Source organism: Saccostrea echinata, unplaced genomic scaffold (assembly GCF_033153115.1).
Source record: "Saccostrea echinata isolate AGI-Se365-2 ecotype Australia unplaced genomic scaffold, CSIRO_AGI_Sech_v1 ptg000029l, whole genome shotgun sequence".
Lineage (NCBI taxonomy): Eukaryota > Metazoa > Mollusca > Bivalvia > Ostreida > Ostreidae > Saccostrea > Saccostrea echinata.
This window is the reverse complement of record NW_026889778.1, coordinates 12396752-12423707: the sequence shown is the minus strand read 5'-3', so window position 1 is coordinate 12423707 and position 26956 is coordinate 12396752. Positions and strand designations below refer to the sequence as shown.

Here is a 26956-nt window from a genome sequence, read left to right as displayed (position 1 = left end):
AATGCCAGTCTTCAGTGAATGAAAACATCGTCCAGACTTGACCTTAACTTCAAAACAAACGTAAGTTGCAGACAAAGATGTTAATTAATCCTAAAGTCACAGAAAGAGGACCCTCTAAAATTTTCTGCAACCAGCAGGATAATTAATCCCAGGGGATTGATTATACTGCTCTCTCAACCTTTTCTTCTACGTTTGCAATAAGAAATTTTTCAGCAATGATAGAATGAGGTTATTATCTGAATACATGTTAAAATAAATAGTATTATTGAATTTACATAAGGCAGAAAAAAGAAAGAAAAAAGAAAAAAATAAGATAATAATAATAATAAAGATGTTTTTATCTGTATCTTGTTTTTAGAATTCAATAAAATCATAAGTCATTGTGTAGTTTACCAAAATAAAGTATGAACATTATTTAAATCCACATTTCAAAGAATGTAAACATCATTCAGAATTGACCTTGACTTCAAAACAAACTTCATTTGCAGACAGAGGTGTCAATTAATCTCATTGTGACAGATAAAGATAAATGCTTTGGATAAAGATAAATGCTTTGGATTTTCTTCACGAGGAAAGATAAATAACCCCAAGAGACTCATTGCAGCCTTTCATAGTTACAATAGGAACATTAATTCTCAGCAGTTATCTCTCTTTACCCATTCACTCTTATATAAAGTTAAGGAATCTACCCCACCACCCCAGCTCCAAACCGGATGACATAGAGAATCAAACTTAGCATCAAAATATGTCTTACTGCCTATTCAACCAATATACCAAATTTGAACTTAATTGGTCAACCCTTAAAAAGGTTATTGTATAGAGAGAAAAAACAGAAAATTTGTGGACGGAAGAATGACAGACGGACAGACAGACAGACAGACAGAGTGATTACTATAGGGCACCCGCAAATCCCTGCGGGCCCTAATAAACGAACATTGTCCTGTGCCAAAGAACAATAATGATTACACACACCATTTAAAGAAAAATCAAAATTACGTTTCAAAGTTAAATGGAAACATCAAAATTATATTTTGTTTTCTAAGATGTATCGTCGTCAGAACATACGTTCACCTTTGTTTTAGGGAAGCGGAATTTATCCTGGACAAGATTGGTATAGGATTGGGTGTCAGTGGAACGCTGTTGCTGATTGGTTGTTTATGCCATCATTACCTTTGCTTTAAAAGGCGAAAAATGTCTGAGCAGTCCCATGTTCGTACCACAACAGACATTCACTGTTTGTATTCCCGCATTGCCTATAAATTTTCTGACATTTTGTCAAAGCAAATTGTATTTTTAAGGGAAAATGTTGAAAGATAACTTTTTTATTATTATTATTTTTTTTTATTTTTTTTTTATTTATTTGTCAATAGTTACCCCAGATGACGTCACTGATGGTGTGACAATGAGACCTATATCTAGACCTTCTCGTGAGAACCATAGAAGTACAGTGCAGTCCAGCTACCGATATGTCGGAAAAGAGAGCGAGATTGTAAATGTTAATTGTGTACGAGAACTACCTGCTTCAGAAATGTCGGAAGATTTTAATTCAAGTTTCGGAAGAACAGCAAATCCAAAGGATCAAAACACCAAACAAAATAGTGAGTGGAAGGACACTAGTTATGTTGGAGAATTATTTTCTCCACCGAGGTCGAGGACGTGCTTCGGTTATCAGAAAACATCTATTAGTACAACTGTGTAAAGCTAATGCCATCACAAACACTGATCTTAAAGGGCAATGTGATATGTCATTATGGCAGTAAATATATTTGGACTATTAATACTTTAAGGGTTCTTGTCTTCTGTATTAAGGTGCATAAACTCTCTGCTCACGCATAATATTAAATAATGCTCTATAACACTTATGATTTTCCAAAGGAAATGTATTTCTTAAGTAAAATACAAACAATTATATCATAAGTTGAGGGACAAAATTAAACAAAAAAGACATTTCAAATTAACAAGTCTGTAAAGGAACAACAAACAATTGTGTCATTAAGAGTTAAGTCTCTTATCAGATTATCGATGAACCTTAAAGTGGAATATGATCAATATAAAAGAAAGAGGGCGTGCAAGGTGAGGAAAATCCCCCGCTCTGAGACAATATTTTTCACAATTTTCAAAGTTCATTGAAAAGTTATATTTTTCTAAAATTATGTTTTCAGTAATGGCATCTTCAACACATATAATTCGTTTATTTATGGAATGACTTAATGGTTGATAATTTGTTTTTAAAGTTGCCAGTTAAGCATATTTAGTGGAAAATGGGTTTATAGAAGCCATGATATGATTTTTGAATATGAATGGGTCAAGTCTCCATTCTACATTAACGTTTAAATGACAGAAAAGTAATTGTAAAATCTATTTAATGTTTCAAAAAAATGGAGTCTAGACCCATTCTATTTGAAAATCGAACATTAATTTTCTGAAAAAATGTACGCTTCAACAAACTCGTTTATTTAAATCACACTGACACATGTCAATGACAAGAAGACTTTGTAGCTTAGTGGTTAATGCGTTCAGTGAACCATTAATTTTTCTTCTTTTCACATACAAATGTAAGCATATATATGTAAAACAATAAATTATTTTATCAAAAACTTCAATAAAATAAAGGAAGCAAATGTGTAAAAGATCATAGTGATAATACAATTGTTGAAAAATGCAACTTTTCATGAACTTTTAGAATTTTCTTAAAGCAGGGGATTGTCTTCATCTTGTTCACCTCCATTCTTTAAAATTTTAGTCACTGTATTTTTATACAGCATTTTTTATAGCAAAGTTCATATATGTAACAGATCCATGTATTTTGTCCTTCCAAGCTAAAGTTATGGCGATTCTATTTTTTTCCAAACGAAAATACCCAATTTATTTAATGAGAATAAAAAGTTTTGCAGATACATGAAGACTCTTTCAGAATCACGTTTCCCAGTGTCTTAAATTTTCATGACAATCACCTTTCCCTGAATGAAATAAACAACAAAAATTAATCTACTGAAGGAATTTAATAGCCATATCCATTTAATAAAGCAACATGAATTAATATTAATATAATTCTGATATATGTCTAGAAATATCCCATAATAAGCTTACAATACGGATGGCATATACTTATATTAACTGTAAAATCAGCTAAAAATCTCACAACTACATGTATGAGAGGTATCAGGGAAGAGACAGACACAGATTTTCAGGCTCCTCGATTATTTTTCTCTATCATTCTAATTTTTTTCTCTCGGAGTTCTTCAGATTTCCTTCCTTTTTTCTCTAATCTCCAATGATACTAGTTTTTAAAGAGACAAGACACTACTCTACTTCGTCACACAATAAATAACCTGCCAATGATGGAATGTTTATGATATGCAATGAGAAAAAAATTAAATTCAATCTATTTCTTCAACCTATCCTACATACAGAATTCTACACTCCTGAATAAAATGAGTTTCCACTTTTTAAGCGTCAGATACATGTAGAGGGAATTTCTTCAACATCAAATCATTTCTTTGAATATACATCTCTTGGCATCATGTTAATAATTGAAAACAAAGGTCAAACAAATGTAATTTCAGAATACAAAAAATTATTCAGAAAAAAATTAACAACAAATTTTGTTTAAAGAAAAATATCGAGTTGAGAAAAGGCAAAAAAAAAAATAATAAACACACACAAAATAAGTCATCAAATACTAAATCATCTCTACTTTGAGTAAAATAAAAGAAAAAAGTACACAGCTATTTGCTAATTTGCATAACATTGCGAAAAACACCAAATATATCTTAAATTTTCAGACTTGGATTTAACACACTATTTTTTTTTTTTTACAATGCTTTGGCCCTATAAAACTGTGTAATGTGTTAACAAAATATATAAGCTAAATACATGTATTATTAAATAAACAAAAAGTGCATAGAAAAAACTTAACACCAATTTTCATACAAATACAATATATAAATATATATAACATCATAACTGTATTTACATTGACTGAATAATTTCTAGCAGCTTCATGCAAGCAAATAAATGATGACACGTCAACATTTGTTCCACATACACAAAATGTGGAGCAACAGGTAAATATGGACAAAATGTGGATAGACACATAAATACCAACAGCACACAAATATCCAGATCGGTTAACAGATCTCAAGCTTTACCAATTTTAATGGTGCTGTCAGTGAAACACTTGTTTAGAACAATCAAAATGGTTTAAAAAAAAAAAAAAAATAGAGGAAAAATAGAGATTTATGTTGTTTCATTTTAGAGGATGTATTTAATACCTGAGAATGAATGTTAAAGACTTGGTGATTCTCCATGGCACTTTATTATTTCAGTCTCATAAACAAGAGGGAATATAGCTCATTTTCTTCTTGGATATACAACAGAAATGAAGCATGACAAATTCAGTTTCCTGTTACAAGGTTAAATTCTATCATCAAACTTTCACTAATTATACACTGGATTTCACTATGAAGGATTTCAAAACTCTAAAAACCAAATAGTTAATTGTATGAATAAAACACAATTCTCTACCATTCCTTAACACTGCAATCATATTACACATAATTGTGGTTTCCATTTCTTAAAATCATTTTGCACCTATACAAAATTGTCATGATAATTTGCTATTCTTAGAGATCAACTGACCTGAAGTTCCACCCATCATTTACACATTCCATCTGTGAGAGAGTTTTTATTTCATAAATTGTCACTGACATTGCTGACTTTGTAATACATTGCTAACAAGATATAATTCTGCCTGGTTCAAGTATTCAGCAAGTAAACTTTGATCATTTATTATGAAAATATGTGATCTCTAAAATTTTGCACCAAGTACACATTTATAAAATCCCAAGCAAATAATGTATATAAAGAATGGAAGAATCTACATATTCAATAAATATTACTTACTCCCCTCTTAAATACAAAAAAAGGTGCTGGAAAATAGTTTATTAAATCTAAAACACTTAGCTATTTTTTGAAGGCTAAAAACTTCTGAACGATAGGCAGAGCCAGCATGGGGGTTTGCAGACCCACTCCCCTCCCCTGGATTTTCAGAATTTTTGAATTGACATATTTTTGTTCAAAAATATTATTTGACTTGAAGTGAATACCTTCCTTTCAGAAAAAAATCCTGGATCTGCCACTTTATCAATGTATATTATTTTGTAATTTAAAAAAAAAATCTTTAAATCCATACATACATTTGCACTTAGACAAATACATCACATAAACAGTTTCAGCACATAATTTGATTCTATTGGTTCAGGGTTTTGTTGACCTAGATTCTTTGAGGGTCTTGCTGCTGGGGGGACCCACTTTGAGGAGGAATCTCTGACTTGTTACCAAACCATGGTGTTTCTTTGTACAGGAACCAGAGATTTCCAGCCCAAACAACCATGTTGAGGAATCCAAATATCTATAAAAAAAAGTGGCATTCCTCAATAATAACAAAATTGAGTGCTTTAGAGCTAGGATACCAATCTAAACTTTATTTAGTTGCTATGTTTAATGAAAAATCACTCTTCTGTACGTTCTGACAGACTGTCCATCATCAACATGTAAAACATGTCAAATAAGGCAGTCATTTTTTTTCTTTTGTATGTATACTACATGTGTATTTATTGTTTATAAAGGAGCGAATTTTTTTTTTAAATGTGCAAATAAAATATAAAATGAAACAGAAAAGGGAAGTCATTGCAAATAAAAAGTTGCAATACATACTACTGAGGCATTTAGACTCCCAAAATTAGGAAACGCAGTCTGCGAGCAAGTAATACCAGTAACAGGTTTATTACATTCTGGTAGGCGCTCAAACATTCCAGAATCATTGAAATCTGTGTAGTACTTGAGATTCACCAGACCCTGAGCCCAGGCCGACGACGCGATCAACCACAGAAGAGTAATCACCACGGACACCACAAAATCCTGAAACGTCAAGGAAACAAACATACAGTACAGACACACATTTATACTGAAAATAAACAAGAAAGAGGAGGATCCTAAAATTTTCAGAGCTTATAAGATATTTTGCAAATATAATTTAAAAAAAAAAAATGTCATTATCTTTGAATTATGAACACATGAATACATATAATAAAATCTTTCACTCAAAGTTTTTTTTAAAAAAAAAAAAAAAAAAAAAAAAAAAAAACAGCATATACATTGTATAGGACAGGAGAGTTTTTCAAGAAAAACTACATGAAAGAGTTTGAGGTGCATTTTTATGAATAAAGAGTCTATCAAGGAGAAGTCACTCCTTCACAAAAAGCACTAGAATTCTCATTTAAAAATTCACATCATCATGAAATCTTGGGTTTACCACTGTTCATCGATCATCAGCAAAGTTTGTTCTAATATCTTGCAGAAAGTGAATGTATATCTACTACAACCTCAAGCAAGTCCCAGATTTCCAATTTTTAAAAGTTGAGTTTAATATTACATTTCAGAAATATGATATATTTTGTCAGAAATGACAGTAAAGTATTTCAGTTGAACACATAGAGTACAAAAATTCAGCCAGACTACAGTGATCCTTGATTAGGCTGAGCAGTTAGCATGGCAAAAACTGACTCAGGCCATGTAATGATTAATTATCACACCTGGGTTCTAGAATATTTTATTTCACATTTTGGCATCAAGACTTTAACTATTTGGATTGGGTTCTCATTATAATAGTGCATATATCTGAATTGATAAGAAAAGAATACTTTAAGGAGGTTGGATCCCGCCATCAAAAGTAATGAGAATTTTTTATCAAGTATATTTTTAGAATATATACACATAGCTTTATTAAAAATCAAAACAAAAAATGGGGGTCAATGCGCTTCTTTTGGCGCTACAGAGCATTTAGTTTGACCTTTTTGCACTGTAAATACGTCTTACACATAAATCAATTTTTAAAGTTTTTCCTTCAATATGTTTTGTTCAAATAAATTATGGTGAACAAACACAGTCTTATTTCAACCTGAATGAACACATTAAAATTTGTAACAACGAGGAAATTTTCGAATTACTCCACATGTTCAATTATTTGACCTTTCTGCACTCACACATTTTCATTTTTCTGGCATTAAAATTTAACAAGCAAAAAAATCATTTGAAAGTAATGACATTTTACTGACGTTAAGAAGAATGGTTAAAAGTATCGTACATATTCAGAAAAGAAAGTTAAAAGTGGGGGTCTGTGATGTTAATTTTTAGATATTACTAAAATAGTGCTAATTTTAAGCTTAAATTAGGGCTACTTTTTTTCTTCATTTCCACAATATACTTGCTATATTTATCAAATATGACGATAGAATTCATGACAGTTTATTTAATAGATAATTTAGGACCAGTATAAAACAGTCCACTGCACAAAATAACTATGTGTGCAGACTGCATGTAAAAATAGGAATCCAAACTTAACATACTTTAAATACTTCGAAAGAGAAAAAAATGATCATTTTCTTCTTATAAAAACCTTCCGCCACAAAATATAGTTCCTCACTTAATGCTTTTGGTATGGAATTTAATCATGGAGTTTTAACTGAATATAGTTAAATTGGCATTGTAGAATCTAAATTTATTGTAAGAAATAAAACATTATGCAGAATTTTTGAAATATAGGTTAAGATAAGAATCTGCTCAAAAGCTCAGGAGCGAACCTCGTTAATCAAGAAGATTTGAAATCGGGGTCTTTAGGCTATTATGCTTACTAAATTTAACACCTTCCATTAGACAATGCACAAAGTAATGCATGTACAGCAATGGAAATTCTTGCAATCACTTAAACATACCACAATAGCCCAGACATTGCTCCTGCGGTACAATTCCTCAAAAAACAAGTACACAACAAGGGCAGCCATACAGTATAGAAACACCATTACTCCGAAAAAGACGTAAAACTCAGCGGAAGATCTAGATCCCTGCAGCAAATACACAGTCGATACATTAACTCCGCTACTGCTTCTGTTGCAGAAGGGTGTGGTGAAATATTCTTTCTCAAGTCTGAAAAAAGATAAAAAGTGTATCTTATTGGCCTCAAAAATATCAATTTTTCACATCAATACATGTTCAATTAATTAATATGGTCATTTTTTCTGTTCTTGAGAAGAAGAATTTTAAAGACTTACCCTACTCCCTGGGGTCATGATTTGAACAAACTTGAATTTGGTCTATGTCAGAAAGCTTTCGTCTTTTCTGGCATGTAGTTTTTGAGAAGATTTTAAATGATCCCACCCAATTTTCTCTATTTCTTTACTATCTCCCCTTGGAAGATAGAATGATCTTTTATTTGAACAAACTTGTCAATGATTTTCCTCTACCCATGTACATGCCAGTCTGGTTGTAACTGGCTTCAAGAAGATGAAAATGTGAGAAGACCATGATGATAACAACAAAAACAATGACATCAACACACAAATTTTGACTAGAAAAGCTCACTTGAGTCTTGGCTCAGGTGAGCTAACAGGAGGCCTATGGGCCACAATGCTCACCTGAGATATTTTAGCACTGCACTGCAGGAGCTATGATTTGAACTTTGAATCTACACTTTCTCAGGAAACTTTCACACACATTTTTAATTTTCTTGATTGTTTAGAAGAAGACTTCTAAAGACTTTTTCCCAATATAATTCAATGTAGAAATTTGATCCCTTTCATGGCCCAACCTTTACTCATGGGAAGCAGGTTTTGAACAATTTAGAATCTTTAATATGTCTAAAAGCTTTCTTTTTTCTTGAAGCTTTTTCTTTTTTTGGTCCAATGGTTCTTTAGAAGAAGATTTTTAAAGATTTTTTCTATATATTTCACTGTAAAATTTGATCCCCTATTGTGGCCAGACAACTGGTAATCAGAAAAGCTCACTTGAGCTTTAAGCTTAGGTGAGCTTAAAATAAAAAGTAGACATAAAGTTCAAGGCCTTAGTCAGAAGGCTTTTTCAGAGGTAATGTAACTGTGAAATAGGAAAACCCCATCTTTTTTTCAATCAAAAGTTATTACCATAGAACAATGTTAAAATTATTGTAAAGGAGGACAAACTTCAAGGTAAAGGTCATGGGGACAAAAACTATACAAGGAAAGGTTGTTACAGGCAATGCAGATGTGAAAGCTCTATCTTTTTCATTCCAAAGTTATGACCAAGTTCAAGTTTTGTTGTGACTGACTGATAGAAGAATTCCCCGTCCTTTTACGAATATGGGAGAAAATGTATCATGCCACAAACATGTCATATGTCATGCCATTATTGATTATATATGGTTCTATGATACTTACTCAAAAGGATAGCTGATTTGAACTGATTCAATAATTCCTGGTTTTCCTCCTGGACAATTTGAAGCTGTAATCTGTAGATTTGTGTTTACACTGGTGGTGGTGGCAAAAGCAAAGATGGCCAATATCTACAAGGCAAATAAAATATATGTACAGGTGATGAAGGAGAGGCGTGGTTTACCTTAGTTTTATGTAACAACTTTGGTTTACCTCCCTATGTTCCTTTAATACCTTAGATATACATGGCACAACCTCAAAAGTATATGGCAGTGAACCTTTGGCTTGCTTGAGTACATGCAACCATTACAAATACTCTGTTCACACAGGCAACCGGTATGTTAAAATGAAGCATCATAAAAACGGTCTTGTCACAATATTGAAAAATGCTCATTATTCTCTAGAGTCATCATGCACACAGTTTTTTATGGAGTAAATTAGAAGTCTATGAAATTTGGTGAATTCTCAAGACTCAGTAGTCTGACCTTGGCCCATAAAACCTGCATGATGGACCAGTAGCAGTCATAACATTAACAATTTCAGAGGCCGACTTAATGATCAGTATATATCACAGCAAAACAGAACATGTTACAGGTATGTATGTACCTTAACACATATTTCACAAACTTTCTGTTAACAATATAATATTAACATCCATGTAAATAATGACTATTCCTTTTAACACAGATTTTTTACATGAAAATGAGCAGTACTATCTTGAAAATCTGCCTGAACATGCATCTACACATGTACATGTATTACTATTAAAGACAATCACAGGGTTGCAAATAATATTAAAACCTCAAGGGCCACGTGGGCTCCTACCTCACAAGTTTTACAAGCTCACATTGATATTTTCATGCCAACGATTTTTCCGCCCAGTAAGTATTACAATCATGTAGTTTATCATGTTCATTTTTCTTTTCTTATCATTACCTCCAAGAAGTATAATAATTTGCGTTCCACTGTCTTTCATTTTTTCTGCAAATTTTGACACCTAGTTCACTTGTTTGATATCTCACGTTTCATGAGACCTCAAATAATCATAATGTTGTCAGGCTAATTTAGAAAATATTTTGTAGGTAGGAATTAGTAAAAATGAAAGTGCATTTAGTAGTAGAAACAAAACATGGGCAGAATCGGTAAAACTTTGATAATTTACATTTTACTCACCATGTGGGCAGTAACAACCTCAAGAATTGGTCACCCACAGGCAAAATTACTTGCTTTTGCAAGTGGGCAAATGGTTATTTGCAACCCTGAATCAAATACATAATTCATACCAAATTTACATGTACATTACATGATGAATTAGAATTTTTTTTTACAAATCTACATAATTTACACAGTATGTACATGAGCAACTATTCAATCAAACAATCATTCAACTTACCAAATTCATTATTCTTAATGACAGCACAGTAACTATCATTCGACCAGAAGCCCCATAATCCCAATGTATTATTTTGACTTCTACATCCATATGTTTAAAGTCTTACAATGTCAATGCATGCTTCAACCAAAATATTCATGAATTCCATGAAATGTCCTTCCTGATTCCATGAACAAATAACAGAACAATCCGTTTTCTCATTATAGAGTATCCAATAACACCTTCCTCCTTCAATGGTTAAGGATTAGACTCTGCAGACTTATTTCTTTTATCATTCCAGAAATAGACAACAATTTATTTCCAACTTTCTATCACATCCAGGCAAATGCAAAAAGCAAGACAATCACTTTTGCATTTTTCTATTTTTGATTATACAATAGTTCAATGTTCTCCGACTTCACCAAATTATTAAGGCTTTCTCTAAAGACCGAAATGCTCTTCCTTCAAGCATTCTAACAATCCTTTATTCCATTCAATCTGAAGTTCCCACAAGGAAATTGGGAGGAAATTCGGTACACTGCAATATTCACATGTGACAAATATCACCATAAGACATGTAAATATTTTGAATTTCAATTTCCTGCATTTTTAAAACCATTCAAATTATCAAAGAAAATCCATCTTGTTGCATTTTTCAGCAGGTCTTTACCAATTTCAAGTTAACAAAATTATTTTCTTGACCCTATAATCATGTCATTTTACATTTTTGAGTCAGGGCCCCCATTCTGTTACAAGGCAAAATAATTCAGGATCATCCAGAACACTCTGATACATATAGTAATACACTGAAAGAATGCTTAGTTGAAATTTCCCAGAAGATGAAAGCTAATTCTTCCCACTCTTTCAACTTTAAATTATGACAGCAAAATAACATCCCAGTAAATGTATTAGGTAGGGTTTCTGCTCCAATGATGAAATATTGACCGATTCCTGGAGCAGCCTGTAATTGTTTCTTGCAAACACTTCCTGGGGGCTGCTGACATTTCTAAATTAGAATCACCTGATATGATATCAAGCTAAATTTTATTGCAAAAAATAACATCTCTCCAAATCAATTGATCTACTTAGCTCATTTAATCAAGTGTGGATTCCGTGAGTCGCTAGCTGCATTTTCTTATTGTACAATCTCACGGAACAATGCTGAAGATTAATAATTCAGTTTATCGACATCTCGTAACATCTTGTTAAAAAATTTCTGATATCAACAGTTGCAGAGCTTTTCACAACAATTGGCAGGAGACAAAAACCAGAGACTCTAGTTCATGACCTCAAACTATAAAGCTACAAAAAATCATATCCTAAAAGGCCAAAACTGTATACTAGCTACCTCAAAGACTTCACAAATTTGAAACAGCTATCAAAAGGCCTGCAAATTTTATGAAATAATGCTCAACTGTAAATAAGGGTGGTATTCTCAGCCCAATTAGATATATACAATGTAGTTAAGAATTAAATGGATAATGAAATTAAAATGCATCAGGTCCAAGGGAGGTTGATAAATGTATCAGCGCTGGTAATGGAATATTGCCCAAGGGGAATCGGCCTCAGACAGTGTCAAACCTAATGTGATGGATTGGCGATTGTCTTCAAACTGATCATTTGACATTCCACTTAATGCAGCAGAAGCATTAACTTACAGGAACCTGTTCATTCTCTCGCTGGCTGGGGAGTATAATTATTTTCTCACTTGCTGTTAGATATGGCTCTTTGATTAATTGGTCTATATGATATCATAAGATACTTGATTGTGAAAATCACCTGAAAAACAGCTGGCATGGATTCCAGCACAGAATGAATTACTCGACTTAAATTTTTTGGTCTTTAGGCCTGGATTTAATGCAAAACTATATATATCTACAAATATGGCCAGATTGCAAAGGTGTCCTAATTTGAGAAACTTTTAATTATTTTCCACAGGTCAAGGTCATGCAAAGACAACTTTTAACATGATACTGTAGATTCCTTTTTTTTATGCAAGTGCTTATAATATCACAAAATGACTTGTAGAATATGTCAAACTGCAATAATATGTCACTGAACAGATGAATATGTGAGTGGGATATCATGACTGTATACCCACCAAAATATCTGATGGGGAAAAATTCAATAAAATGTTTAATTAAAATCCTTTCCACAAGGTATACCTCCTATATTTGTAAAAGTCACTTCATCTATTTCAAAAATGTTTTTTTAAACCCCTAGTATTCTAAGGAAATTATGCCATATTAAATTCCCTGCATACATTACAGTGTCCATTTAGGAATCTACAGTATTCATAATATTGCATCTTGACTTCTACTTCTTAATGACAGGTAAAAGAACCCCAGCTAGTACATTAGACAGAATATAAAAGTCCTGCAAACCTGCATAAACTAAACAATGGTGACATTATAAGGCTTTAAAGAGAAAATGAAATGTACAGTTGAGACTATATTAAGTAAAGGGATAATTAAACAGTTCTTCAATCATTAATAAAGATCTGAAACAGTCTAATTTACAGTCAAAGCCAACACCTTTCCTGCATTTCTGTTGATCAGTACTGTAAGGGTACAAATAAATATCATTAAATGCAGCATTACATAAAACTTTTTATTATACCTCTATTGTGAATACTCAAATTTGATTGGATTGTTAGAAGACTTAAAAACTCAATAATGACTCCAGAAAGTAGTGTTTACAACAATTATGAACAATGAGATATTACATGTGTGATATAATGACCAGGTCATTATAAATAATGACCGCTACATATTGACCAGTTAATTAAAATTTCCTTCAAATTAACTTTATGCATAAAGTAATAATTGTACGTTTAACATAAACATGCCATTATAAAATATCCGTAATGTCTGTTTATGATGCAGAATACGACAGGCCTAGATCCCTAGATTCATCATAAAATTTATCATTTATTCAGTTAAAATTTTGTCACATTGTGAAATTCAAGGAATGCAGACACAGCACTTCACAGTAAAAATCTGCGTCAGATTTTCACAGTACCTGGGAATGGTAAATTTTGTAAAATTTATAAAAATGCAATATGTTCTGACAATCACAACTGTCAAAGTGTTTTTAATAAATCAGAAGTACAAATTAAAATTACAAGACTTACTTTGCTGGCAAAAACGTAAACAACTTCAATAGCAAATCCGATCCCGATAAGGGAGCTTTGGTACTAAAAAACTCTCAGACATTCTATATCATATATAATAATGTATTCCTTAGTGGGATTGTTTAACATTGGTTGTCAGGAAACTATTATATAATTTCAATGATCTTTATTTTACATCTGAGTTGTGCTTTATTGTTTTGAGTTGCAAGTCCCACCCCTATAATTGAAGTTCAATATCAGGAAACTGTGTCAAAATATATATACAGTTTTAGAAATTAGGCCTTTAAAAATTGTTTTATCTTATATTGATATAACAAAACAATTAATTACCCCTTATGAGATTAACATGGTGAAATATTTTAGGACCCTTGACCTGGTCCACTTGGTGACCTGACCTCGGCCGCTACACAACCTCGGTTAGGTCAGTTCACCTCGTAGGTCAGGGCTTAGGTCCTTACTTCACCATGTTGACCTCATATTAGGGATCTTTACTGTACAATATATATCTCTAAACTCCAATTTACTCCTCCTTGTGTTTGGACATTATAAGATTAAGTATATTCTCAACTGGTACATTTAATACATGCAGACCATGTGCATGAAAGCCCTTACTGATCGACATTGCACTTATTATTATCATGATTATACGATTTATAACGACCACTCATTTCCATCAAAACTCTGGACACCCTGATGTTAAATCAAAGTAGCCAAATAATTAGCTAGCTGATTTAATTAAAAAAAAAACAATTATTATAAAGTAATTTTAAATTGATTTTTCTTTCTCCGAGTTCATACTTTGAAAATTATTGTCCAGTATAGCTCCATCAATTTTATCAAGTACATGTATACAGAGTAACTAGAATTCAACCATGTCAACTGTTGGTCAAGCACTAGAATTAATATTGAAACACTATGAATAAGAAGAAAATGACTCAGAAAATCACTGATACGTATTCCACCATGTGAATGTTTGCTTTAATCTTCTTCTACAGTAGACAAAAAGAAATTTCTGCCGATTCCTGAGCATCAACATACATATATGTACCTAAAGACTGGATTTCTTCCCTAATTTAATCATTTTTGTCTGACGTCATGGCGTCAGACAGTACTAGATTCAAGGTATCACACCGGTAATTGACCAATCAAAATGAACTTAGTCAATTGTAGTTCCATACATAATAAAGAAATATTTTTTTTATTGTGAGAATTTTTTTAATTTCCCTTATTCTATTTTTACATTTTTGGTATCTGTGCTTAGGATATTTTATGTACTTTGTAAAATATTAAAGATTTTGACAGGAACTATTTCTTTCGGGACATAGGAGGCCACTTCCTGGGGTGCACACAGGATGTTTATAAACATATTGAATACACGTGGTTTTGAGGGTATTCCTGTTTGCGGATGGAAAAAATCAGAAAATGCCGTGTAGGTCCCCTATTTTTTGGTGTCAGCTGATGTGACTGGTAACGTTTAACACTTCCTGCTAAATATTTTTTCATGAATTCGAATACCTGATTTTTAATGATTTTTTATTCTATATAGAATTACATAGTGAAAACAATTACCGGTGTGATACCTTGAAGGTGATTGTGTAAATTATTAATAAATCATCTAAACCCATATTAAAAGCAGTTCTAATTTTATAGAGGCATATTTCAACAAAATATGTCATTTTATGAACTTTCTGTGTGAAAGCACATATTTTTAAATATAGAAGCAGGGTTGACATTAATTTATACAGATTTCTATGTAAAATACTAATAATATGTCATGTTTTACCCTCAAAACTCCAAATTATGACTTTCAAAGAAGGATTATGCATCTGACATGTAGAAAGAAGTTAGAAAATGTTGGTTTTTTATTTTAGATGACTTTAAACTCTGTGCACCACCTGACCGCAGTCAATTATAGTGTCTACAGACTTTGCCGTAAAAGCACTTTAGGCTGATTTTTTCAAGAAAAGACTAATTCTGGGTTTGCGAATAAGTTTTCAACAAAAGCGAAAACTGCGATAAAGTGTGAAGAAGTAAAACATGTTTTTAAAAAGTGTTAAATTTTACAGAGACTGGGTTTACTTTCATTTTATTCACCTTAAGTGATTCATTTATTACTGGAGTGGAGGAATAGAAATAATGAAATGAGTTAAATTTGTCTAATAAAAGTAATGCACAAATAAAATTTATTAAGAATTTTTCAAAAATAAGAAGCTAAAAATGCATAAATACTGTCAAGGCATGAGAGTAAATACTTATTCTGAGTCCCAACCATGCATCACACATATAGTACAGAATGTCACTTAGCACCATGGTATGCCTGTTCTGGTTCTCTAGACTTTTTCCATGCTTTCGCAGCTGACATTCAAGATTTTTCAGTTTGCCGGAGAATGTTTTTTGTCATTTTACCACTTTTATGTAGGTGTTGACCCTCTCTTTTAAATTAAGTCTCAGTCAGGATGTTTATTTTAGCATGATTTGTTAAGCACATTAATGTACTGAAATATTAATAAATTACAAATTAAAGTGATGAAGAAATTTGACATATTTACACAATCAAAATATCAGAATAACCATAATTCAGCTAATAAAGTGCCCTGTTCTTCTTTTGTCACTTCCTATAAATTTTATCAGCAGTTTTTGTACACCCACCCACCTCCAAGAATCATGGAGGATGGCCTGATATTAGTTTCTTTGTTGCATTTATTCACATTTAAAAGTGTTAAGACCCATAAAAATGTTTAAGATTTATATTTTTATATTTAAATGTTGAATTTTTATGTAAATTTGGTAAAACAAAAAGCTGTAATCTTGAATTAATCATGCAAATTCATCAAACACCTTTGAAATTCCTGAGTAATTCAATGAAAAGAGGATAATTATGTATGTTCAACTGGAATTTCATGGCTAATTTGTGTCTGCAGAGAAAGCCAGTTACATAAATCACAACAATAAATTACATCTGAATTGTTTTCTCCATTTTCTTATCATCAAAGCAAGTTTAATGGAGTGTCAGAGCTGTCCAGAACCTCCCCAGATGCTGATATCATTTGGACTGCCCTGTGTTACAACACAGCTTTTAGATAAACTTCTGCATAGCAGGTTGTAGACAAGTACCTAGGCTTTATTTGGAACATAAATTGACCAGATGCAGATTTTTTTATCAGCCTAATATTTAACAATTTCTGTAAATTCTGTCATTCTTAGGAGGGTAAAATGCATTTTTGTTATGTAATAATTGCATAATGGTCTCAGACTTTTGAATTATTTTTTGTTTGTTGTGAAGAACAGTGCATATACTCTCCACGGATACAAAATTGGTTGCCATGCTTAGTCTATTAAGGATGAAATTCTGCTTCAAAATATGCACAAAAAACTTCTGTCAGAGTGCTCAGTGTGTATTCTTGACTGCTCTGGAGTAAGGGAGACAAATGCATCATATCTCCAGCAATAATGGGATTTAGATCCCCAGACTTCAGGATGTTAGTGACAGTTATTTAAGAAATCTCAGGTGCAAAAATGAAAAAAATCTGACAACTTCAAAGGTCCTTCAAGGTATCACACCGGTAATTGACCAATCAAAATGAACTTAGTCAATTGTAGTTCCATACATAATAAAGAAATATTTTTTTTATTGTGAGAATTTTTTTAATTTCCCTTATTCTATTTTTACATTTTTGGTATCTGTGCTTAGGATATTTTATGTACTTTGTAAAATATTAAAGGTTTTTGACAGGAACTATTTCTTTCGGGACATAGGAGGCCACTTCCTGGGGTGCACACAGGATGTTTATAAACATATTGAATACACGTGGTTTTGAGGGTATTCCTGTTTGCGGATGGAAAAAATCAGAAAATGCCGTGTAGGTCCCCTATTTTTTGGTGTCAGCTGATGTGACTGGTAACGTTTAACACTTCCTGCTAAATATTTTTTCATGAATTCGAATACCTGATTTTTAATGATTTTTTATTCTATATAGAATTACATAGTGAAAACAATTACCGGTGTGATACCTTTAGCCAAGGCTTGTTGGTCAAGTCATTCAATAGAATTCTTGTGATAACTTGATCTTGGAAACTTCGTACTATCTTCACTATCAATTGGAGAGCATAAGGAGTAAAGGAAACATGCTAAACACCCAAACAAGCCAGAGCATTGGAGCTGATGTCATTATTATCACATTATACATTACAGGTTACATAACATTTGACCATTCTCCGAATGCATCATTCATGTCTAGCAAAACAGAAGGAATGAAGCTGGTCAGGTCAACACTGCGATTATCTTTATCGGATTAACTAATGGATGTTTATTTTCAATGCACACTAAGCCTCTCTTCCTTTAGCATTTTTATAAATATACACATATTCATAACTTGCAAACGTTTGGTTTATTCATAGTAAAAAAAAATCGAAGTGAAGAATAGATGTTGAATATTCCTTTGCTTAAATGCAAAGATGTTAGCTCACTTGTAACACATTTATCTTTTTTTTTAAATAAAACATTTCTTAATTATCAAAATTGTTCACCAATTGATGTTTAGATTTTTATGTATTGTAGTTTTTTCTTTCAAAAGCACTAGATATAATTTTGAACCCATAATCAGGCTCATTGGAAGAAATTTCAGACATTTTCAATTTAGGGTGGGCACTATCAAGAAAAAATTCCTTATAGTCATTAGAGCATAAAAAGTTATCAAAAGCTAATATTTACATGATTTAGGGGACACAAGCATAAAATAGCTATGTATAAATCAGGAAAATTATTGGGAGCACGGTCCCCAACATCCCCCCTTTCCTGTTCATACAGTACGTCCATGAAAAAAAGAAATTACAATAAATTCAAAATAGAATTCATGTCCACGTTTTATTTTATGTTGATGCCTCTGAATTGAACTTTTCTTGTTTCTTAGCAAAAGAATTCATTTCATGTTGATTAGACTGAATTAAGCTTTTCTTGATTCTTCGCATAAAATAAATTTGCTCAAGTCAGACAAGCTTTTATAGGAAAGCTAATACTTGTTTTTTTTTATTATCAGAAAGTTGATCAAGAATTCACAGCACACATAAGCTTTCCCGTCTCATTACACACAATCTGGATACCAGTTCCGATTAGTTGACCAAATTGACTGGTGGTAACTGATTAGATATATACGAAGCACATTAGTTTGTACTGACTAACCAATTGTTAAAGCACTTCTTGAATTCTTTAAAATGATTTCAACACCCATTTCATTCTCAAGACTGTCAAGTTAACAGTCATGAACAGAGGGTTTCTATGTTTCATAATGACAATAAATCATGCAAAATGCTTCAGAATGAGTTTAACTAAGAAAAAAATATACATGTACTTTGTGAATTTGCTATCATATATTTTAGCAAATTCAATACATGTATATATATATATAACAAATATTTAATCAAAATGTTCTCAGAACTCTGGTATTACCAAGTTTTATAGTATGTCATTTTTCATAGTCTTGTACATACTAGCCTGATACTACAGAACTGTCCATATTTCTGAACCATTTACCTTGGACTTATTTACATTCACCATTTTCTAATGGAAATGTGGGCAAAAATGCACCGTTTTCTTGGAGAGACAACCAAACAGATAAACATATTGATAACACTCTGGATGCCCTCCTGCCATTTTTTTTTTTTGGAAGTCATAATTGGGCAATTAAACACAGGTAGTGTCTAGAATTTATGGAAATTTTATAAGCACCTTGTTTTTCGGACTTTAGTTTGATTCTAGAAACATGAAACTCATATCTTTCATCAAAAATGAGCCCATGATTAGTGTCACAGTCTATGAAGCAAATGCTCTGGGCAGATCACATTTGAAGACTTTCATGTATTGATTAAGTAAGGGTAACATTTTGCTGATAAAGCCCTTCCTCTGAGAATCTAGATGCTCTTTAATGGTCAATTACACAATATTGCTTGCAGTGGACTGATAACTTGTTGTTTATCTGCATGTACAAAACTTTTTGGGACATAAAAGTATTCTGACCAATATTCATATTTGTTTTTTTTTCATTGGTGGAGTAGCGAAAAATTCTAAATTTAAACAAACACAAAGATCCACATGAAGATGTATAAAGTAACGGTAAAACTTGTCTAAATCCAGACACAAATGCTTCCATTGAAATTGGTTGGATAAGAAAACATTCCAGATAAGACGTTTTTAAAAATAGAACATATTAAAAAGGAATTAAAGTTTACATCGTATTAGACAATTTTTAAGATTTTGGTACACACGACATCTGGATTAGACAAGTTCCACCATATGTCAACCATACGAAGGGCATTTGAAAAGTTAATTCTGTTTGTTAAAATTATATTAACCATTTCATGGAATTTAATGACTTTGATACCATTGGAAAGTACGACTGGGAGGATACAACATCTTCTATATTGATATGTATCACAATATTAACCTTCACACAAACTGAGGATTCTTTTTTATTATGAAATAATGATGATTTATTAGTAGCATAAAACCATAATAAAATCAGTCTCGAATCTGACAGCTGAGCTCAACAGATAAAACTTGTCATACTACTGGCCCAATCAATATCCCGCAATGCTGTGGGCCTTTTCCATCATTATAGACTGATGTTTTCTAATGACCCCTAATTGTTTTATCTAGAAAGGCAATCCTCCACATCTTTGAACAATCACTAATGCGCCCAACATTCTCTGAGAATATTCAATTATGGATGAGATTTTTACTTAAAGCTGTATGATGCACACAATCTTGTAGAGCAATGTGAGAAGTGATGCTCTATCCTTTTCATGTAGTGTACAAACACTGCATACTATCATAACAATGGCAGCAAGACACCAAACAGTGCATCAACTTCTAACAATCAATAGTGCCTTAGGTGCAAATTTCTATAATAGTTTGAATGACTGAATGAAGATTTGCAGTTGTGAATATAAATACATGCAGTCAAACCCCGTTGTTTCAAACTTGATGAGACCGAAAAAAAACAGTCAGACATCAGAGGAATGAGTGTTTGGGGACCTCCAAATCACTTCAACATATCTGACATATCCATGGTATTTGAGATATTGGTGTTTGAGATACTGGTATTCAACTGTATTTGAAAAAAGTCTTTAAATGTATTCTGTATACTGATATTCTATCATAAACATATGAATCACATTTATTCAGCTCACAGATTTCAATACTGGTAATAATGTATGGGCAGAAAAAGTCATGGACTTGGACTTAATTTTTTTTTGTTAAGTTCATACAGTTTAAAAAAATGATTACTTGTAGACTTCAATATCTGCAAAATTTTCTTTATATGAAAATAGCAAGAGTACCAATTTCATCATGTGGATTTAAGGTTCATAAACACTCTTCTCACTCATATAAAATGTTTCAGTCTATAACTTATGATTTTCCAAAAGAAATTTATTTGTTAGTAAAGTACAAACAATTATAGTATAGCTTGCGGGGCAAAGTTGGACAAAAAAGACACTTCAACTTGACAAATCTATAAAGGAATAAAATCAATCTAGACATTCAGGTAATGAGCTATCTCTCTTATCAGAGTATCAATGAACCTTAATTTTGTTGAAATTTTTCTTCAAAATAAATAAGACTTTATAACCTGTACAAGAAGAAAATAGAAAATTTATGGTCCAGGAAACAAACCAGGGACCCCAGCATTACTCGTCAGATAATCTGACTGATGAGCCATCCAGGCCAATATCCATGGTCCATTTAGCCAAACCAGCTACAATCCTCCCTTCTTGAATTGCCTTCATCCTCAAAGACACACAACCCTAATCCTTTTGCCCCTTGCAGTACTTTCACATGAAAGTCCAGCAGTGGTCAATGGCACCAAAGGTAATAGGAAAGGAAAATTTAAAGGACTGAGTCAGACTGCGAATTGAACCCATAAGTTCCCTTCGTTACTATTCAGGTTTTCTAACCAACCATTGAGCTATTCAGGTTGATATTGATCATACTCCATATAGCCCAAACCACTACAAAGTAAAAACCATACATATTTTCTGTATCTGCAATAATTTGTATGTGCATGTCTGAATGTGATAATGCAATAATCATGATAATGGGCAACAGACAAATATAAATTTTTCTATAAATTACTATACATACCCATTGTATGACCTTGATGAAACCCTTGGGTTCTTTCAGAGGTTCTATACTAAAGTTGCTTGTACACTGAAACAAAACAAGGGAATCAGCAAATATATGTCTGTGACTTACTCACACTTTTAACCTGTAATATTAAGAGTTTTCTTTTACTATCTTTTTTTCATTATATTATAGTATACATCAAAATAAAATTCCTGACAAGTATTTCCTTTTACTCAACATGCACATCATTCAACATTTAACAGTTTAAATATAAACCATTATTGAAATATGTGTGTTGGATTCTGACAGCATGTGGGATAAATGATGCCTTATCATCATGATCATGCTTATTAAGAGTAAACTTGAATTTTGATAACAATTACTGTCATTTTTACAGCAAAACAAATTAAATGTACCTTAAGCATGTTAAGGGACATTAAATAAATGTATTGACATCCATACACAATAATCACTCCCACATGCTCTACTCTATATATTGTTTTACTTTTTATGAATTTTAATGTATACAACATGTTCTACAATATATATGGTTTAATTAGCAGAACTTAACACATAATGTTAGTTTAACTTATTTATACAGTGAAAAACTTGCTACAAAAAAGCAACTTTAAGATGGTCCCTTAACAAGAATAAGTTTGATCTATCAGAAAGGTGATCAATTACAGGGTGAATCATCACTTGTAGAGACTAGAGTTATCTTTCTTATCCTCCAATACATTTTATGGTAGACTATAAGCTTAACATGTTTAATATGAGTATAAACCTAATTACATAGTAGGTTTTTTTCAATTAATTTATAAGAAAACTTTTTGGAAACAGTGCCATATTGTATATGGTAACCTTTTTCTTTAGAATTCACTTATTGTGTAAATTATTATGTATGGAGGCTGGCCATTCCTCACTTTCCTTGTCAGGGTACGTTGTTTCTAAGAATTAATATAGCAGGGGACATTAAAAAAGTAGGGGGTGGCGTTTTTCCCCTCCAGGGGTTAAGGGAGAATATCTGAATAACCAGGGGATTTATACATCATAATATGCGGAGAAAATCCCCCATCTCCTGGCCTGGGGTCTTATGGAAAACCCTACTTGTGGCAGTTTGAGTATTGAGAAATATTGTCATGAATAAATTACAATACTTTCAATTAGTTTAAAACTATCAAACAGAAACTTTAATTAACATTGACTTAAGAAAGACAACTGTATTTAACTGGGAAACTTTATCTTAAAATTACAGAGAAAAATATGGGACAACTTTGAATTTAATCTCTCAACAGACCAGAAATTAGTGATGGGACATCGGTTAATTTTCATAATCGATCATCGGTTGGAATCGGTTACTGCTTCCGATGCGATTTTACCGATTACAATCGGATGTCATAGTTTTGTATATAAAAAGCAGACTATTACAATTTTTTCATATTATTTCTTTAACATGAATATATAAAATATATAATATATCATTGTCTTTGTTGTTTTGCTTCTTTTACACTATCTATATATGCACCTTTCAGTTCTTAATCACCTCTGCTTCGTGCTAGGTGGCTAGTATCAGATGCAGACGCCATTTTCTTTCATTAAGAAGAAATAAATTTTAAACCAGAAATGGATAATTCCGGAATGTATTGCATTAAATGTATGATTCCGATGATCGATTATGAAAAATTATAATCGATCATCGGAATCGGTATCATTTTTTCGTCGACAATCGATGTTTTCTGATTATTGGTACAACAGTACCAGAAATGAAATCAGACTCTGTGATCATGGTGATGTTAATTAATTCTGGTAAAATCTTAAAATGACTTTGACCTTTGTAACTTACCAGTAGAAATTTTATATCTTTAAACGTCTTCTGACAATTTAATACCATAACTTTATATTGGCAAAGTATGGGGCAACTAAGAAAATATAATGAACATACACATTTATTTTTATTTATCATACTCCCCTGTAAAGTTGGTAATTTTATAGAGGGAAAACTGTACCTTATGATGGTTTACCTTAGATTGATCCCACACATACTTGAAATAATTGATATAAAACATAAAAGTTTACTAAAAAAAAATTATTTATTTATCTTGCAATTATGCTGAATAAGGTGGATCTACTGCACATAAAGGGTAAGGATAAATGTATAATTAAGAAACTTATTGGACTTGCCCCAACAGCTACATGAGCTAAGGAGTTTTACTATCTGACAATTTTTTCTAATAAAGAACTAGTACTCCCATTTCCTCCCCTTCCTGCACAGCAATTCTAGGCATATCCAAGTATTTGGGGGAAAACCTAACTGGAAGGAAGTTAAAGTCTTCAGTTTTTATTTAGCTATAAATATTGTAAATCCACATTAAACTAAGTAAAAAGCAACAGCCTCTGGTAAAAAGTTTTCCATTATCCCTACTGTTTAAGACATTTTATTTCATTTCCTAGAAGATCTTAGAATTCTTCACTTCTTGAGGACCAATCTCATAAACTTTAGACAGGTCCGACACAATCTATTGATTTAGCTATATAGCTTGATTTAGCTATGTAGCTTTATTAAGCTATTCAGATTGAGAATAGCTTGATTTAGCTGTTTTATCACACTTTTTTCTTAAATGTGTTATTTTTTCAGCATGTACAACAAAAAGTCGCACCTTGGTGCAGTGATAACCTTGAACACTTCTGAAAACAATATGCATGTAAAAATCACATAAAATTGGTTGCTCAAAGAGGAATATTCGCTAGTTGGACCTCCAATATAGCGGCCAATGGGATATAACTCTTGCTAAATTCAGGCCTATCAAAAACTATCTATACAGCTAAATCAAGAGATTGTGCTGGACTTGGTAGACCTGTAGAACGCCAAAAGTTATTGCATTCAATGTTTATTTAAGCTTAAATAAAAATACCGAATAGGATTATATTTTACCATTCTTGCGTTGTAAAAGTGTCAATTTATTTCCCTTTTGGGAAAATATATCCCAAACGGGTTACTGTATCCCATTTGGGCATTTGATCAGAACCTGTTGTGAAGAACGTGTGCTAGTTCGACAAGAACATCACAGGATTACTTGAACTGAATTATTTACTTTGTAAGCAACCAGAACCGACAGTTCTAAATATGATAAACTCATGCCTTACGCACATGAGTCAGAATCATGAATAGTAATTTTGAAATCGGCAGAGTTGACGTATGACAAGGCACCCGGTATGTGAAAATTTCCCTTTCAGTAGGGAATGGAAAAACTTTTTTCTTCGTTAAAATAATTGACAGGGTTTTTGTCTTCACCAAGCAACATAAAAAAAATACAATACGACATTAAATATTCAGCAATCTTTACCTTTGTAACAGCATCCATTTTCAGTTTTCGATCTATCCCGAGTGTTCGGCATAAGGTCAAGGTCAATGGGTTTTTACTAAGCCGTTCGCAAAATGCTTCGTTTGAGGAAACGTGTGATACAATATTAATTTCAAATGAAATAATTTTATCGTTTATATTATATTTTATTGCTGATTATAGATAAAAATAAAAACACAAACCTAAAAATAAAAGCGTGAGTGTGTATGTGTGTGTGTGTGTGTGTGGGGGGGGGGGGTTAGAGTGTACCTTTAGGGATTACTCTCAATGTTCTTCTATTTGATATTGTATTCTTTGCAAATATCTATTCAACTTCCAAATAAAAAAAAAAAAAATTCACGTTTTTAAAAAACCTTTTCATTCATGCATTGAGAATTTATCAAATAAAGAAACTTTCATTGCATTAGAAATGGGATTTTTTTTTTTAAAGTAACATCCTTCAGTTACAGTGTATCATTTATCATGCGACTGATTTTTTTTTTTCTCCAGAGATTCATTATTAATTTATATCGTCATTAAAATATTTATAGATAATTGTTCTTTGATTCAGTTGTTAGAGAGTATTTTCATTAACTCATTACTTTAATGCACTGAATCATATCCAGTCTATTTTAATAATGTATGCATAGATAGCCTGCATATATAGCCTATACATAGGTTATTACACAGTTTCAGCTGATGTTAGGAAGTGTGTGTCTCAAGTTACAGCATGCGTGCCTTCCCCTCCCAGGAAACGCGATTGATAGTGAATTTAAGGATGGCAGTTGATTTTATCAGTTTTCGAGTATAACTTGTTCCTCATTTTAAGCTTCTAGATTTGCACGGAAGAGTAGTTGAATAACTTGATTAATTTTATCTCCCCCCCCCCCCCCGAACAGATGATTTAATTATACATATTAGATTGTTTACTCTTTAAAATACATATGAAAGTAATGTCTCGTGTTGTCAGTGTTGCATTTATTTTCACTTTGAATTCAGAGTTACATTGTGTAAATGAAATGAATTAACCCCCCCCCCCCCCCAAAAAAAAAAGTTTCATTTATTTCCTTCTGTTCAATAAGGAAAATAGTAAAAATGTGGTTTGTATGAAATGACACTCATTGTCCTTAATTAGAAAAAATGTTTTGATTTATTTTGAACTACAGTGTATATGTAATTGTAAAAAAAACTTTAATACTTTAAATTACAGACAAAAACGCTGTAACTTTGATTTATTATGCATACATATATATTGACTTATTATCGTAAACACTAACATTTACTTCTTTTTTTTTTAGTTTAAAAAAAATCGTATGCGGCTGAATTTTTTTTCTTTCTTTTTCTTTTTTAGGAAAAGATAAACAAATGTTTGAAGAATGATAAAACAATTTCATGTCTAAGAATTTCTTGTTAGCTAACTCGGAGAACATAAAAGTGCTCAGTCTCTCTAAAAACTTCCTGTTATATACAGATGGGAAGAAGATGAGTGTGACGATTAAGAGATAGAAATGTAAAAATGGCAAATCTTACATTAATAAAAAGGTGAAAGTGTGTAAAGCAAATTTCTATTCAATAAAATAATATTGAATTATATTTTAAAAGTTGAGAGGGACAGATATGCAACAGAAAAGACAGAAAATGCACCAGGATTAGATCATCTTTTTTTCTATAATTCATTCACCAAGCGAAACTTCTGCTGTCATTATTAACTTTCACACACTGACAAAATAAATATGACAATTTCAA

General features: G+C 31.9%; 1 protein-coding gene and 1 long non-coding RNA gene across 2 annotated transcripts; one reads left to right on the top strand and one right to left on the bottom strand.

Moving 5' to 3' along the window:
* Window positions 1-1820, top strand: LOC133194507 (uncharacterized). The gene is made up of 3 exons (XR_009722107.1): window positions 1-60; window positions 1083-1234; window positions 1371-1820. It is a non-coding gene; the product is annotated as an uncharacterized LOC133194507 (long non-coding RNA).
* Window positions 1821-2983: 1163 nt separating this feature from the next.
* On the bottom strand, window positions 2984-25272 carry LOC133195611 (synaptophysin-like). The gene is made up of 6 exons (XM_061331499.1): window positions 25214-25272; window positions 21888-21953; window positions 9252-9376; window positions 7776-7986; window positions 5719-5922; window positions 2984-5413 (listed from the first exon to the last, which is right to left on the bottom strand). The coding sequence occupies exons 1-6, from the start codon at window positions 25229-25231 to the stop codon at window positions 5276-5278; spliced, it is 762 nt and encodes a 253-aa protein (XP_061187483.1). The 5' UTR covers window positions 25232-25272; the 3' UTR covers window positions 2984-5275.
* Between the last annotated feature and the right edge of the window lie 1684 nt (window positions 25273-26956).

Bases quoted from the DNA above. Each gene is read 5' to 3' on its own strand.
- LOC133195611 (XM_061331499.1), bottom strand. The intron at 5,923-7,775 runs GTATGTTTAAGT...TTGACGTTTCAG, and splicing joins GCAATGTCTGGGCTATTGTG to GATTTTGTGGTGTCCGTGGT. The intron at 5,414-5,718 runs GTATGTATTGCA...TTTTTTTTATAG, and splicing joins GGAGTCTAAATGCCTCAGTA to ATATTTGGATTCCTCAACAT.